This window comes from Meles meles, chromosome 10 (assembly GCF_922984935.1).
Source record: "Meles meles chromosome 10, mMelMel3.1 paternal haplotype, whole genome shotgun sequence".
Classification (NCBI taxonomy): Eukaryota; Metazoa; Chordata; class Mammalia; order Carnivora; family Mustelidae; genus Meles; species Meles meles.
The window spans coordinates 27,871,263-27,889,388 of NC_060075.1; the positions used below are offsets into that span (position 1 = coordinate 27,871,263).

At 36.7% G+C, this 18,126-nt stretch overlaps 1 protein-coding gene across 1 annotated transcript; it reads left to right on the forward strand.

Annotated features, from left to right (window-relative positions):
- Positions 1 to 800: 800 nt before the first annotated feature.
- NDUFA5 (NADH:ubiquinone oxidoreductase subunit A5) lies at positions 801 to 16,610 on the forward strand. The gene is made up of 5 exons (XM_046021537.1): positions 801 to 918; positions 1,213 to 1,257; positions 5,685 to 5,801; positions 11,791 to 11,856; positions 15,459 to 16,610. The coding sequence occupies exons 1-5, from the start codon at positions 898 to 900 to the stop codon at positions 15,558 to 15,560; spliced, it is 351 nt and encodes a 116-aa protein (XP_045877493.1). The 5' UTR covers positions 801 to 897; the 3' UTR covers positions 15,561 to 16,610.
- Positions 16,611 to 18,126: the final 1,516 nt, after the last annotated feature.

Consider the following 18,126-nt stretch of genomic DNA (forward strand, 5'->3'; position numbering starts at 1 on the left):
TAAAATTTATATATATACACATATGTGTTCACTCAATTTGTTGTGCTTTTCTCTCGTTGACTTTTTAGCAAATGCCTTCTTTAACTACAGACGCCTACCATTTTTGGTTAGTTACTTCTGCTTCCCTGCTACCACTGCACTTGGGACAGACTCTTTTAGAACAGTTACCAAATAATGCATCTTTTCATTATTGTTCAGTAAATTCCAGGATGTAGGATCCTGTCTTACAAATTATGTCCCGGTAACTAACACATAATGCGTGTGTGACGAACGTCTGCAGAGATAAATGGGGAGAAGTGGTATGGTCTGTTGTCACTTCACCTCAGGAAAAGTGGATGATGTACTTCCGAAAGGTGAGGTGGAAAAGGGTTGAGATAGGAAATGGCCTCACACTGAAAAATGCTTTGGCGCATTAGACCGAGAATACTGATATGCTCGCGCTATGAATTAACCCTTGCTGCTATTCGATCACTTAGATGATAGCTCCAGAGAACCACCCTCATTTTACTATACGCTGCACCGTGGAAGGGAGGTGGAGGACTTCGCCAAAGGTTAAGCCGAGTGCAGGTTCTGTCAGAGCTTTTTGGAGATTTGGAGCGTTTCCCTCTGCCTTTGGACAAGCCGTCAATGGCAGTTAAGAGCAGGAGCCGAGACATTACACAGCTAACACACACCAGCTTCCTCCAGCGCTGGCTTTAGACGCTCGTGTACTCAACGCGCATGCGTTAATTTTCCGCTTAGAAATGGGCGGGGTACAGCCTTTGCCTGGGTGGAAATCCTGAGCGAGGCTGACCGAGGCTGTTTCCAAGGTGACGGTGTGGCGGCCTCGGTGGTGGATTGAGCGGGTCTGAGCGAGGTTCCCAGAGGGCTGCGCGTCCCCGTCCTGTAGGCGCCGTCATGGCGGGTTTGCTGAAGAAGGTAAGGTGACTGGAGGTCACTGTTGGACTTTCGATCGTGAAAGAACTGTTTGGCTTCGTGAGTCAGCCCGAAAGCCTCTCATCCCGCGGGTGATGGCCGGAACTGGCGCGGGCTTGCCGGGGTTTTGGGGGGGACTCATTCAGCTGTGTCCTCTGAGATGACAGATTTAGTAGCTCCGCCCCAAACTAGTGGCTCTGAGAGAGCGATTGCTGGGTTAGGCCAGTTTTAGCCAGGGGGACTGGTGGTATCGCGCGGAATTGTATGCAGCGTGAATCGTGTTTTGTTTCTGTACAGACCACCGGCCTTGTGGGATTGGCTGTATGTGAGACTCCACACGAGGTACGTGCTGCTTCCTTCCTGACATCGCAAGGACGACTAGACCGCTATGACCTTGTTGGAAAGACCAAGGGGATGTGGATATTTCAAGCCTGAAATTACAGCTCAGCCTGAGCGCTGTCTTGAGACAGAGCCGTAACCACTTCGTTGATCGGTGCCGTGTGTTTGTGTCGTGCGTGCCCGCCGACCTCGTCCTTCAGCCACTTGCCTTGCCAGTTTCTCCGTAGCCTTCTCGTGGCTTCACCTGTACTCGTATGAGTGCCCCGCTCCCGTCCCTGTAGATCCATTTTTCACCTTTAACCCCCGCCTCACATTTTCTGCCTCGGTGCCTCAGATTGCAGCACACTCTGGCTTACGGAATATATCGCTCTAGCAACTAACCCCTATGTCATCAGTTTTCCCTTCTAGTGGGAATGCTTCCATCTAAAAAACTTCAAAAACCTCCTCCCGCCATCCCTTTCCTGCCTTCAGTAATCACACCATCTCTCTCTTCCCCTTTATAGATGATTGGAAAGAGTTATCTGTACTTCTGTCTCCGTTGTCTCTTCGCTTTGAATCACTTCACACAGATTTGGCTAGAACTGCCCTTTTCAAGATCACCATGATTTCCGTGCTGCTAAATCCAATGGCCACCTCAGGTTTCTCATCTTAATTGACCCATTAACAGCACTTGCCACATTTGGCGCTGTCTCCATCAAGCATTTGGGGTTTGGGGACACCTCAGTCTCCTGCTTTTTTGGTTATCCCCCTCCCCCTTACTTTCTTCTCCTCCTATTCTGGTTATTTCTCATATCCCCACTTACAAATTTTAGAGTGCTAAGACTTTGTTCTTGGGACTTTTCTCTGCTTATATTTGTCTCCTTGTCAGGACCCAGTCTAGTGTTTTTAAATACCATTTATACACTGATAACTGTTAGATTTCTGTACCAAGCAGGGACGTCTCCTTATGAGAGTCTTCTCTATTTAATTGCTTAGTGGATATCTCCACTTGAATGTCAGGCAACCCAAATGTAATGTCCAAAATTGGGTTCCTGTTCTTCTGTGTAAAATCTGCCCTTCTCTCAGGCTTGCTTATCTCAGTGAATGGCATTTCCATTCTTGTACTTGCTCAGGTCAAAAACCTTGAAATCATGTTTAATTTCTCTCTCTTGCTCACACCCCACATTTAGTACTTAATTACATCCTCTAGGTTTCTACTCTTAACATGTATCCAGATTTTGAGTATTTCTCACCATCTCCTCTGCTGCTACAATGTTCTCAGCTACCATCATCAAGCTGAAGCATTTGTTTCCTAACTGCCTCTCCTTCTTTGTCACTGCTTCACTTTAGTCTTTTTTCAACCAAGCTAGAGTCAGCTTGACACATATGGATCTGGTCATGTCTCTCAGCAGAAACCTCCACTGGCTTTTGATTTCACTCTCAGTAGAGAAGTCCTAATAAAGGCCCTCCAGAGCGCTATTTAGCATTCTGAACTCTAGTAATTTATCTTGCTCATTGACTTTCTCTATTAGAAGGTAGGTTTTCATGAAGACAGGGATTTTTTATTATTTTATTCACTGCTAGAACTATGATGAGCACATGGTATGTGCTCAGTAAATATAAGGTTTGTTAAACAAATGTTGTGTAGTTCTTATGAGTTCATAATGACTCATTATTGTCTAAAATGGAACTTACGGTTTTCCCTTTCTAAATCTATATCTTTTACTGTGGACTCTATTTTTCCTGATGGTATCAGAGTCTTTCTACTCCCCAGATTGGCAGCTGAATATGACAGTTGATACTTCTTTTTCCCTTATATCTTCATGTTAATTCCAGGGACAAGTTCTGTTGATCCTTTTCTATAACAGCTCTCCAGTCTGACCTCTTTCCTTTCCTTCCTATTACATTTTTGTCCCCTGCTCTTGTTTAGAGAACTGCAGCAACTTTGTTATTGGCCTTTCTGCCTTTTTCACTTCCATCCAGTACTTTAAGTCACTACTACCTGGTTAATTTTCCTGAAATACAAATGTAATCATGCAATTTTCCTAAATCTTTTAATTGCCCGTAAAATAATCCCATATGCTCTACCTTGGCACACAAGACCACTTACAGTCTCACTCCCTTTTTCTCTAACCTTACCTCCTAAACATTTCCTGTGTATTCTATATTTTAGCCAAATGCTGTCCAATAAAAATATAATGTGGGTTATAAATATAAACTCTGTTTGTAATTTAAATTTTCTAGGACTCACTTTTTTTAATACAGAAAAAGGTAAAAACTAATAATTTTATTTAATATATTTAAAACATGTTAATGTTTTATTTATTTTAATAAAATGTTACCATTCCACTATATAATATAAAAATTAAGATATTATACTCTTTTTTTATATTAGATCTTCAAAATCTACTGTGTATTCACATTTATAGCAGTTTTTAGTTCAGACTAACAACATTTCAAGTGTTTGATAGCCATATTTGGCCAGTGACTATTGGACAGCAAAGTCAAAGGAAACTAGAACTATATACTAATTACTTTATATTCCTTTAATTTTTGCCATTCAGCCCTACGTGCATATTCTATGTGCAAGGTTGTCTTTTCCTACATCTTTAACTTTCCAAGTCCTATCATTCCTCCAGGTCTATCTCAGATACTTCTTTTTCTTGAACCTTTCCCTGATACCTGCTGAAGTGACTCCCTCCAATAGAACAGTAATGCTAACATTTATTGAAAGTTAATGTGTGCCAGATACTGTTCTAAGCTATACAACAACCTGTGAAGCAGGTATTATTAACATCTCCATTTTAGAACCCAAGTCTGTTAACTTGACCTCTCAATTGCCATATCCTTTGCTAAAATTAAGAAGAAATGAGGCTGAAAACCCATGCATAATTCAGATTATATGTTATCTGATAATTTCTACATTAGTATAGTTAAAAAATACTTTCTTTTGGAACATTGTATCAAATGTCTAAATAATGTCTAAATATGCAGATTACTTTTTAAGAAAAGCAATTCTTAGAGGCCCTGAAGGTTTATTTGTTTACTCATAATGTATATTGTGAATATATATGAATGAAACTAGGTATTAGCACCTGTGGATTTTATACAATTAAACTAAAACATTTCAAATTAAATACAAAGAAATAATAAAAAATTTTTTATCATGTATGTGTATTTATGATTATACTTAACTACTTGTGAACATTTGTGAGTTAGGATCTGCTATCACAGCTTCTTACATGTGACTTTATCCAGACTGCTGTATGTGAACTTGAAGTTCAGTGTGCTTCAATACAGGCTGTACAGTGGTTCAGTTCTCTTGTTCCTTTCCTGTTAAGCCTGTGGTGAAACCTTCATTCACATGATACCAACTCAGTTATCATAAGCTGAAGTATTAGGACTACATTTAGTTAAATTTGATTATCCTGATAATCATTGTTTATATGTTTTACTTCTACAGAAATTCAGATAAGAAAAATAGAAAAAAAATCTTAATTTGTAGTGCCTAGAATCTCAATTTGAGAAATAATGATTTAGTAAATGAGTTGATTTTCAGATTAGATCATTAGTAATAAGTTAGAATGCAGTTTTATTTTTACTTATTATCATACCTTTGCTTATATACAACTTTTGTTGTTCATGCAATGTCAAAAGTATCTGTATTTCTACATTTAACCCTTGAATAGCACAGGTTTGAACTGCTTGGGTCCACTTATATGCACATTTTTTTCAATAAATATAGTACAGTGCTGTAAGTGTATTTTCCTTAAGACTTTCTTTTTCTTTTATCTTTTTTTTTTAAGATTTTATTTATTTATTTGACAGAAGGAGAGATCACAAAAACAAGTAGGCAGAGGAGGGGGCGGTAAGGTTGGGGGGGTGGGAAGCAGGCTCCCCGCTGAGCAGAGAGCCCCATTGCAGGGCTCCATCCCAGGACCCTGAAATCATGACCTGAGCCAAACGAAGGCAGAGGCCCAACCCACTGAGCCACCCAGGTGCCCCCCCTTAAGACTTTCTTAGTACCATTTTCTTTTCCCTAACTTACTTTATTGTAAGAATGTAATATGTGATGCATACAACATATAAAATATGTGTTAACCAGACTGTGTTATTGGTGAGGCTTCTGGTCAACAGTAGGCAATTAGTTAAGTTTTGGGAGAGTCATAAGTTATACGTGGATTTTCAACCATACCAGGGACTGGCCCCCAACCCCAGCGTTGTCCATGAATCAACTGTACTCACATTTTTCCTCAGTTATAAAGGTGATAGATAGGGCATAGACATGAAGAAATTACAACAAGAAAGTGTTAAATGCTTTTTAAAAAACAGACGTGAGGGGTTTTTGTTTTTTGTTTTGCCTTTTTGTAATTTGTGAGACTTTCTGAAGTATTCTGTTGAATCTTAAGATGATATTTTAAACTGAAAATGTATATGATTTGTCTTTTCAGAGGCTAAGAATATTGTACACAAAGATTCTTGATGTTCTTGAGCAAATTCCTAAAAATGCAGCATATAGGAAATACACAGAACAGATTACAAATGAGAAGCTGAGTATGGTTAAAACGGTAAGTAGCTGACTTGATTTTGTTTTCTTGGATATATGGTTCCAATGCAATATTAACAAAAAAGTTCAGTTGTTTATTTTTTGCATATTCCTCATATGGAATATACTTTGCTCTTTTCTATTCTTCTCTGCTTTCCTTCCATCCGTTGTCCCTTCATTCAGCAAATTCCTTTTTACTAAATGCGTGCCATGTGCAAGCCCCTGTTAAATACCAGAGTGAAATAATAACATTAGGTCTCTTCTCTAAGTTCACATTGTTCTTTTTACCTCTCTCCCTGATCAAGTCCTTTGTTGATTATTGACTTAGCTATACATATAACAATCCTTACCTCTTTTCTCTAGTTTCAGAGTAGAGAAGAATGAAAGCAAAACAAAAAATGTTTGTTGTGTTTTAAAAAAAATCTCAGAAATAACCATTTTAAAAAGTGCTTTGTTGCAGAGAGGACCAAGTCAGTCTCTTAATTACCAAAAATTGTATCAAACATTGTTATGGACTGACTCTGTCCCCTCCCCCCCCCATTCATATGTTGAAGTCCTAACCCCTCTCCAGTGTGGGTGGAACATCTGTAGAAGTAATTAAGGTTAATGAGGTCCTAAGATTGGAGCCCTGATTCAGTAGAATTAGTGTCCTTATAAGAAGAGACAGCCATGTGAGGAGGACTCAATGAAAAAGTAACTATTTGCAAGCCAGAAAGAAAGCTCTCATCAGAAACTGACCTTATTGCACCTTGATCTTGGACTAACAGTCTGCAGAACTGTGAGAAGATAAATTTCTGTTGTTGAAGCCACAGAGCCTATGGTATTTTGTTGGCAGCCCTAGCAGACTAATAGAAGCATTTTGTAGGTTTTAAGTCAAAGGCCCTAGACAGACACACCATAGACTGCTGCTAGTTCTTTTATACCAAACTATATTGCTCTATTGTACAATTAAATTTTTCAGTTATTAAATTTTCACACTAGCAGTTATTTCACGGACTTTTGTAATTTTCTCTAAAAGTAATTTATATATATATATTACTCTAAAAGTAATTTATATATAAGTAATAAGTGGTCCTAATACATTTTTCTTATTATTATGTTACCATGCGCTGTAGTCCAAAGAGAATAATTATTTTTCCCTAGGTATGCAGCAAAACAATTTGATTTAGAACTTTTATTCTTAGCTTGGCAATTCTGAAAATAGCTTACAGGTTAAAGTCTATAAGGGGAAGTTCAACATTTCTTTTGATTTCATGTTTTCCTTAAGGTAAAACGGGCTTATGCATTTCTTTTTTCCAATACAGAATAAGAAATTTCCCTTTCTCTTTTCTTGAGGTAAAGCTCTTTGAGTCTTTTTCTGCTTTCCTTCTCCGTAACTTTATTCCACTTTAATCGTTTTTCTCTATTTCCCTTTTATCCGCGGATTTAATTAACTTTCAGATAACCTCAAAATGTATTTTCTTTTTTTTTTTTAAAGATTTTTTATTTATTAATTTGACATAGAGAGAGATCACAAGTAGGCAGAGAGGCAGGCAGAGAGAGAGGAGGAAGCAGGCTCCCAGATGAGCAGAGAGCCTGACGCGGGGCTCGATCCCAGGACCCTGAGATCATGACCTGAGCCGAAGGCAGAGGCTTTAGCCCACTGAGCCACCCAGGCGCCCCCAAAATGTATTTTCTTAAAAAGAAAATTCTTACCTTTATATCTTCCTTTATTTTTGCCTTATTTTTCTTTTCTCTTATCCAGTGTTAACCAAAGAATAGTTTACTGTCATTACTTTCATTTATTAGTTAAAATAGTTTTCTCTGACTTGGGCTCTTTTAATTGTCGTGTAACTTACTGGTCCGTGTGTAGTTCCATCATACTTTATTAGAGTGATTTTTTTTTTTTTTCAGTATATAAATCTGATCCAGGTTCTTCCTGTGGTTTCTTGGTTAGTGTTTCTCAGATGCGGAATTTAAGAATTTTTGCTGAGTTAGTTGTATGAAACTCTCCTAACTGCTTTTATCTGCAAGCCTTTGATGTACAGCCAGGTTTGGGAACCACTGACTTACATGTTAAAGTCCTTAGAGTGGCATGGAAGGTGCTCCAATGTCTGACTCTGGGTTATCTTCTGAATCTTACCTTGTCATTTCCAATTTCGTACCCTAAACTTCAGCAATACCAAACAGCTGATAATTTCGTGATTTACATGTAATTTTATTATTGTGTTTCTTTGTATTTTCTCTTCCCTCTTCCTAGAATACTCTTACCTTGTCTTTCTGGCTTATTCAAGGCCTCAAGATTGTTACTTCCTCTGTGAAGCCTTTTCTTATCTCCCTAAGTAGAGATTAACAGCTTCTTTGCTTTTCTTACATTGTACCTGTCACACTGTATTTTATTTATGTCTTCTCTACTAGTCCATAAGCTACTTATGATTGATGCTTGCATTCATCTTTCTGTCCCAAGTATTGAGCATAGTGCCTGGTGCTTATATAAGGTCCTGTAGAAATTTTTGTCTATCCAAAAGGCTACGTACAAATAGTTTTAATAATCCCAAGCATTGTATAATAGTTGTATCATCGATTCCTGTTTTTGGTAAAATTATCACAGATTTTTAACCCTCAATAGAGTCCTATATGAAGTCTTCAGTAAATATTGTTATGATTATAAAATATCTATTTACTAAGCCTGAAATGGAAATAAAAGTAATTATTTTTTCAGATTATACTAGGGAGATAGAATATTAGTGAAAAGTATTGGTTTGTGGCCTGTCCAAAATTTTCATCTCAGCTCTAATACTTATTTGCTGACTGACTATTGGCATCTTGTCCATTTCTTTGTCTCAGTTTCCTCATCTAAAATTCGGGTATAATACCTACTTGAATACTTACTGTTAGGACTGAATGAGGTAATTATGTACAATGTTTAACACAGTTGCAAGCACATGGTGATCGGTACATGGTAGCTTATTAAGCCTAAGGACATTCTGTCACTGTTAAATAGAAGTCATATATTAATTTACCTTCAATAAGACAAATTTTGAATTGTTTTCCTAGCACAGGATTCTCTTGAGTTGGAAATATTGAACCTTCTTTGCCTTCTTTTCTTCACTCTTGTGGGTCTCTTAACAGTGACCACCTTCCCTGTTTTGTTTTTGGAGTTCGACTTTAAAGCTCAGTTAATTCTGAGTTAAACAGTCTTTCTCAAACATGTTCATCTGCTTTCCTCCCCCTTCTTTTCTAACTATTTTCATTTATTCAAGAAACATTGAATGCCTTTTATATGCCATGTATGTTTGTAGGGATGGAAGCCAGTGCCTATATGACAATGAACAAAGTAGATAAAAATCCCTGCCTTCTTGGAGATTACACATTAATGGTGGGAGGCAAAGAAGTATGTAAGTCAATAAAGAAGTACATTAAATAGCATGTTAGAAAGTAGTTAAATGCAGTGAAGGAAAATGAAAAGAGAATGATATGTATATGGGTGATGAGGAATGTTACAATATATATTTGTTTCCTCTGCCTGTCCTAATAAACTTGGTGGCTTAAAACAATAGAAATTTATTCTTTTACATTTCTAGAAGCCAAAAATCCTAAAATTAGTACCAATGGTCCAAATCAGGGCCCTTGGTACTAATTGTACTGCATTCCTTTTAGAGGTTCTAGGGTAGAACCTGTTCCTTGACTCTTCCAGTTCTGGTGGCTTCAGCATTTTTTGGTTTATCATTCTGATCTCTGCCTCTGTGGTAACATTGCTTTCTCTTCGTCTGTGCATAATTTCACTCCACCTCTGTCTTTAAAGGATTCCTGTAATTGTATTTAGGGCCTGCTTGGATAATTTAGGAAAATCTCTGTCTCAAGATTCTTAATTACATTTGCAAAGTATTTGCCCCACAAGGTAACATTCATAGGTTTTAGGGATTAGGTCATATACATTTTGTGGGGCCTTATTTAACCTACCACAGTATAAGTTATTATCAAGAGTGGTCCTCGGGTGCCTGGGTGGCTCAGTGGTTTAAGCCGCTGCCTTCGGCCCAGGTCATGATCTCAGGGTCCTGGGATCGAGTCCCGCATCGGGCTCTCTGCTCGGCAGGGAGCCTGCTTCCCTCTCACTCTCTCTGCCTGCCTCTCTGCCTACATGTATCTCTCTCTGTCAAATAAATAAATAAAATCTTTAAAAAAAAAAAAAAAAAAAAAGAGTGGTCCTCACTAAGAAGGTGATATATGAACAAAAACTTGGAGATGGAAGTGAAGGAACAAGCCATGCAGATATCCCTGGTTAGCCAGCAGATGCCCTGAAGCAGGAACATGTCAATTCCTGTAGAAAATATCTTTGTTTTTTTCTCCTTCTTTTCATTCCTTTTGTGGGTCAAAAAACCATCCTTTTTACACCTTACATATGTGTAAGTATGTATAGAACATGGTTTCTGGATCTCACAAAGCTCAGTTTACTAGCAATAAATACATGTCATTGTGTTTTCTAGGTAACGTATTAGCATTTCTTTTTTAAAAAACCTTTTATTGAAGAATAATGTACATAAAGCAATATGCAGAAGTCATAAGTGTAGAGCTTGATGAATTTTCACAAAGTAATCACACCCATGTTAACACCAAATCAGAGGACATTTTCAGAATGCCCAAACCCTCTCTTTTAACCCTCCAAGTTAGTACCCTCCGAAAGATAACTACTCTTCTGACCTCTAACACCACAGGTTCATGTCACCGGGTTTTTAACTTTTTATAAATGGAATCTAAGTCTGTGCTCTTCTGTGTGTGATTTCTTTCATTTAGTAGTATGTTTGAGAGAATCATCCGTGTTCTTGCATCTAGTTGTAGTTCATGTATTCTCGTTGCTAGGTAGTATTCTGTTATATCCAAATACTATATTAATTCTATATATGATTATTTGAATATTTCTAGTTTGGGTTATAATTTGTGCCACTGTGAACATTCTTGAACATGCTATTTGGTTAATGTATTATACTTTTCTGTTTGGTATATACCTAGGAATGGAATTCTGGGTTGTAGAGTAGCATTTATTTTGAACTAATGCTCTCAGAGGAAATACAGGAAGTACTAAGAAAATACAGTGGTATTTTAAAATCTGTATTTTATTTATTTATTTTTTATTTTTTTTTAAAGATTTTTATTTATTTATTTGACAGACAGAGATCACAAGTAGGCAGAGAGGCAGGCAGAGAGAGAGAGGAGGAAGCAGGCTCCCTGCAGAGCAGAGAGCCCGATGCGGGGCTCCATCCCAGGACCCTGGGACCATGACCTGAGCCGAAGGCAGAGGCTTAACCCACTGAGCCACCCAGGCGCCCCTATTTATTTATTTATTTATTTATTTATTTATTTATTTATTTAAATTTTTATTTATTCGGCTGAGAGAGAGATTACAAGTAGGCAGAGAGGCAGGCAGAGAGAGAGAGGAGGAAGCAGGCTTTCCACTGAGCAGAGAGTCCGACGCGGGGCTCGATCCCAGGACGCTGGGATGATGACCTGAGCTAAAGGCAGAGCCTTTAACCCACTGAGCCACCCAGGCACCCCTATTTATTTATTTTTTAAAAGATTTTATTTATTTAGACAGAGAGACACAGCGAGAGAGAGAACACAAGCAGGACATGTGGGAGAGGGAGAAGCAGGCTTCCTGTTGAGCAGGGAGCCCGATGTGGGGCTCAGTCCCAGGACCCTGGGACCATGACCTGAGCCAAAGGCAGACGCTTAACAACTGAGTCACCCAGGTGCCCTAAAATCTGTATTTTAGAAAGACTGAGGTGGACATCATATTTCTTACTCTTGATAAGCAAGTTAATATTAAGACAGAAAAACAATAAAATAGTAGATAAAATGGGTTTCTACTAGATATTTGGCAAACATTAGTAAGGGCTTAATGAAATAAAAATTAATTATGTTTGCTATAATAAGTGCTATTTTATATTTGGGTCTTTTTAATTAGGATATTGAAACATTTAGATATTGTGCTTCTTTGTTTAAATCTTTTTTTCTTTTTCTCCCTTAAATTGTAGGAACCAGACGTTAAGAAATTAGAAGACCAACTTCAGTGTGGCCAGCTAGAAGAAGTTATTCTTCAGGTAAATAAAAAGATGAATATTTAGCTGTTTGGCTTTATTTATTTATTTATTTATTTATAAGATTTTTTATTTATTTATTTGACAGAGAGAGATCACAAGTAGGCAGAGAGGCAGGCAGAGAGCCTGATGCGGGGCTCCATCCCAGGACCCTGAGATCATGACCTGAGCCGAAGGCAGCGGCTTAAACCACTGAGCCACCCAGGCCCCCCAGCTGTTTGGCTTTAAATGGTCAGAGGCACAATACTTAGAGACACAAAGCTAACATTCCAGAAAAAAAAAACCCTAAATTTCTTTATTTAATCGGCTCTCAAATATAAGAATAATTGCATATAGGAATAGTTCTGTCATGTATATATCAATTAAATATTTATCAGTAATTATAGTTTGAGTTTATGAGGCTTCTGTTGGAAATTTGGATACACCTTAAATTTAATCTGTTAGCCTTTAGTTCAAACTAGTAACACAATATTACTATTATTTGAATTTTATCTTTTAAGATACATACTTTTGTGTTTTAAATGCTTAGTATATTTTTAATATGGAAAAATACAGGTTTTTTGAATCACAAAATCATAAAATGAAAATGTATTTTTATTTTTCCTTTGATTAACACATCTGTGCCTTTTTTAAGTTGTACATTTTTCCCCCAATTATTAATAAGGTTAAGCTTAAAATATGTTCTTGTATTTTGTGTTTTATATATTGCATCATTCATGTTTTTACTCTATCATTTTTTTAAAGATTTTATTTATTAGCATTTATCTTCTATATTTCTCTGAATGTTTTTTAAAATAAAAGAGATACTAACCTTAAACTTTTGCTATCTTATCTGCACATTTTTTTAGTCTCTTCTTTGTCTTTTGACTTCAACTGAATATTTTCTCTCATATGTAAAGATGTTTAATATTTTTATTTGGTCAAATCACATTCCCCACTTTGCCCCACCACTTTGCCATCCACCTCCCTGCCGCAGTATTATAGGTTTAGACGTCTACCCTTAGAAGCCATCTGACACTTAATTCTGTTTCATTTAACTTTTTTTTTTTTTTTAAAGATTTTATTTATTTATTTGACAGAGAGAGATCACAAGTAGGCAGAGAGGCAAGCAGAGAGAGTGAGAGGGAAGCAGGCTCCCTGCCGAGGAGAGAGCCCGATGCGGGACTCGATCCCAGGACCCTGAGATCATGACCTGAGCCGAAGGCAGTGGCCCAAACCATTGAGCCACCCAGGCGCCCCTAACTTTTTTTTTTTAATTTAAAGAAAATAAAACCATTTCTTCAGTTTTATTAAAGGACAAATAAAAGGATATAGTGGGTAGTATTGGGATTAGGGAGGTATATCACCAACAGACACGATATACAAATTCAAAAGAATTGTTAGATGGCTCTGTTAAAAGAAGAATAGGGCATTCATACAGCCTTTTATGAATGTAGACTATTTCAGTCATTCAAAGGCCTGTTTTCTTGGCCTTCTATTCATTCACCAGCTGTTGTACCATATGGCAACTTGCTGCCTAACTTACTATTGTCCTTTTCCTGTTCCTCTTTCTTTTTTGTCAGATCTCACTTTGATCATGATTAGTTTAACTTATACATTAATTTATTATGCAGTTATAGTCTCAGGGTGCAGTAGCTATTTTTAAGTCAGCTGTGCCATCTCCACACTTTCATAGGCAGTATTAAGGTTGAATTTTAGTAATGTTTTACTTAACCTAAAATATTTAAAACATTAATTGAAACCTATAACCAATATAAAAATATTGTTATATTTTATATTCTTTTTTATACGAAGTCTTTAAAATCTTTTGTGTATTTTATACTTGCAGCATGTCTGAATTTGAACTAGCTGCATTTCAAATGCCTACTCAATAGTCACATGTAGGTAGTAGCTACCATTTTTTTTTTAAGATTTTATTTATTTATTTGACAGAGAGTGAGATCACAGGTAGGCAGAGAGGCAGGCAGAGAGAGAGGGGGAAGCAGGCTCCCTGCCAAGCAGAGAGCCGGATGTGGGGCTCGATCCCAGGACCCCGAGATCACGACCCGAGCCGAAGGCAGAGACCTAACCCACTGAGCCACCCAGGCACCCCAGTAGCTACCATTTTTGACAGCCCATTTTTAGAGGGATGATAGAAGAAGAAGGAAAAGGAGGTACTGTGTTAGAGGTAAGGAAGAGAGCAGGAAAGGGCAACAGGCCCCTCATGCAGCTGAGTTACCTGAAATGGGGTTGACCTTATGATGGTTTAGGGTTAGGCACTACACGATGCCTTTGGGGCTTAAAGAAAGCATGAATGGTCAACAGACGCAGGGCAAAGGGCTGTCAGGAAAACAGCCATCGTTAGGGATATTTTTAATTAGTATTTATGCTATTTTCTCATTTTAGCATTAGTAAATCCCTCTATTCTCAGACTTCTATTAATCTGCTTTTTAACTCATTGTTTGCATACATTTTAGACTTGATGCTAAACATAGATTGGCTGTTTACCCCACTGGCATTAATGAGGCATTGCCTTTCTTTTTTTTTTTTTTTTTTATTTTTTTATTTATTTATTTTTTTTTTTTATTTTTTTTATTTTTTTAAGATTTTATTTATTTATTTGACAGAGAGAGATCACAAGTAGGCAGAGAGGCAAGCAGAGAGAGTGAGAGGGAAGCAGGCTCCCTGCCGAGCAGAGAGCCCGATGCGGGACTCGATCCCAGGACCCTGAGATCATGACCTGAGCCGAAGGCAGTGGCCTAAACCACTGAGCCACCCAGGCGCCCCGGCATTGCCTTTCTTAAAGAATTACAGTCTGTGATGGAATCTGGCACTTATTCTGTATTTGAATTCCTTTTCTGACATCCTGACAAGTGTTAACAGTGTTCTTCTAAGTTAGCAGGAGTTGTCATAGGTCTTTTTGTTGTATAAAAATGTGAAATAAAAAGATACCTAAAATATTTGTTAAATAGTTATAAATTTGTTTGAAGGGAAAAAGTTAAATGTAGCATAATCTGACTAAGGAAATTAATTCCATCAGTAAATTCTGTGCGCCTATGATATTCTATACTCCATAGATCATTGTTTTACAAACTGTGGGTCTCAGGTGATTATGGGTCAGGAAATCAATTAGATGGGTTATGACTCGCATTTTAAAAAAACAATAGAAAATAATGTATCATAGCTAGTAAAAGTAATGATATTTTTAGTTTTGTTTTATGTGCATATTATGGATCCTTTAGTAGAATTTATTGTGTTTTACTGTGGGCCATGATAAAATAAAGCTTGAAAGCCATTGACATAGATAAGAGACATTCTTCTCATTCTCAAAGAATTTATAGTCTAATGGTGAAACAGACAATTAAGATTGAAAATTCACCACGTAAATTTTTGAACACTCTAATAGCAAATTTTAATCAAATAGAAAATATCAAAAGCCATCCTTTCTTGCTCATGATTATGTAGCTATGAGAATTAAGATAATTTTATTAATAGTGTTCACCATTTGATGGTAGACTAGCTTATTAGCTTTTAACATGAAAATGGTTTTAATAACTGTATTTCAATCATTAGCTATGATAAATATTAGTGTAATCAAATGATTTTTTAAAAATTTTTATTAACAGGCTGAAAGTGAACTAAGTCTGGCAAGAAAAATGTTACAGTGGAAACCATGGGAGCCTTTAGTGGAAGAGCCTCCTGCCAACCAATGGAAATGGCCAATATAATCATCATTAAATATTTGTGTGTTGATGGGAAATAGATGTAATTAAATGTTCTATTATATTAAAAATGTTTCTATATTATTGACATCTTATAATCAAGAAAACTAATACAAAGCATATTTAGGACACTTCTTAAAATTGATAAACTATTGTAATAGGGACTTGTGAATCCATTTTTGATATGTAAAGCATTCATTTAAATTATCTCAAAGATTTTTTTATTTGTTTTTTGTCTTTTTTTTTTTAACAGAAGGGTTTTAGAAAGATTGAAAATTTAATTGGAAAAATTCCTGTAGATTTTCAGTACAGAAGCCATAACCAAAATGTTAAGTATTTATAGTGGTGTCTTCAACAGATCATTTAATGATTTTAATCCTGAAAAACAAAACAAAACAGTAAAGATACTTAATTATTATTATTGTTTAGACAAATTTATAGGCCAGTGAAGTGAAGTAGTAAGAGTAAAGCCATCAAATTATAGTTGTACAGTTGAGGAAATTGATTTAGTATTTGAAAGAAAAATTTTTTTCTTGAAAGAAAAAATTTCTTACAGTGGTAGTTGGAAAAACTTTTCCATTTGTCTTATTTAAAGAAGTTAGCTTTCTGTTCCTTAGCCTTTAGTTTTCTTGATCAACCAGAGCTTACAGGATAGAGATTGAGTAAAAGTTTATCTGACATACAGATAGGCTTATACTCAGAACATCTTAGTCATACATGGGTTGTAACTTCAAAGTGGAATCATGAGGTAGTTTTCACTAAGTTTCCAATATGAATGCATTTGAGTATCAAACACAAGATAAATGCTAATTCAAGGAAAGAAACAGCATAAATTACTTTTCATGTGTCCTCAGTACTTAAATTTGGTATTTTTTACCTTCAAAGGTAGTACTGTTTTGTGTGTTTGTACACATATGTTTTTGTGTCTTTTGCTATCCCTTGTGGCAAAGCAGAATCATTCAGAATTTTCAGAATGGGAAAATTTTTTTTTTCTGATATATTTCTCCCCTTACAGAGCTGTAAATTGAATGGTAAATAAACATTAATTGAGGTGGATTGAGTTACTTTTCAGCAGTCAGAATGCAAGAGAAGGCTGCTGTGGGGAAAGTGGGAAAAGCTTTAGAGGGAGTCAGAGGTCCAGGGGTTCTCATTCCCATGGTTCCAGTGCCATCAAGAGCTCAAGTGGAGGCAAGTTGTCAACCTTTCAGATTGACCTGTTTCCTTCTTTGTAAAAAAGAGTAGAACTTAAGATTTATAACTTCCTTTTCAGTCCTAAATATTTGCTTTAAATATAATATATACTTATAGATGTAAAAAAATACATGATCTTAAAGCATATCTGTATAGATAATTCAAGCAGATTTCTAATCAACCAAATTTTTTTTCAGGTCCTTTGAGCACATGAACACAAAGATGGCTTGATTTCTCTATCAGACTTTTTAGCCTCACCTCCCACGATTCTTGGGCATCATATATTTTACCAACAGGGTTCCTGTAGCTGTTAATAAAAAGGGGACCATACTGATGTTTGCATTAGAAATGCTAGTGGTAGAATAGTAGTAGTATGGTAATGATAATAACTAATATTTGTTAATGTTTGCCAGGTACTGGTCTAAGTACTTGACTAATTTCACTCTTAAATCTGCACTACAACTCCTAAAAGAGTGATCCTGTAAATTATCTCCATTTCTCCAGATAAGGAAACCAAAATTCAGTGTGAGTAGTGTTCTGCAATTGTAGGCCACTATAGGCAATACAGGCACCTTGAAAAACAGATGAATAAGTGGTGTAATAATTAACCAAGGTCGCATAGTTAGCTAGTAAGATGTGGAGCTAAATTTTGAATCTGGGAGTCTTGCTACAGAACTCATGTTCCTAACCATTATATTATTTTTATGAATATTCTTGCATTGCTGTCACTCCTGCCTATACCATAGGGACTGTACTAAATAACCTATTTCTTGCTTTCTTGATTTGTTTTGTCAAAATGACTATAAAGAACAAATAGGAACAGAGGTAGTAAACTGGATTTCATTTTGTATAAAAATCTTCATATGGATTATAGGTAGATAATGTAAATGGGATAGGTATTTAAAAGGCATTTTTGTGTGGGGCATGTTTTTACATTTATTAACTGCCATTCCAACTGCCCATACACCTTACATCTGATAGTTTTTTTTTATTCTTTTTTTAAAATTTCTTATTTTTTTCTATAAACATATAATGTATATTTATCCCCAGGAGTACAGGACTGTGAATCGCCAGGTTTACACATTTCACAGCACTCACCATAGCACATACCCTCCCCAATGTCCATAACCCCCCTCCCCCTCTCCTAACCCCACCTCCCCCCAGCACCCCCCAGTTTGTTTTGTGAGATTACGAGTCACTTATAATTTGTCTCCCTCCCAATCCCATCTTGTTTCATTTATTCTTCTCCTATCCCCCTAACCCCCATGTTGCATCTCCACATCCTCATATCAGGGAGATCATATGATAGTTGTCTTTCTCCGATTGACTTATTTCACTAAGCATGATACCCTCTAGTTCCATCCATGTTGTCGCAAATGGC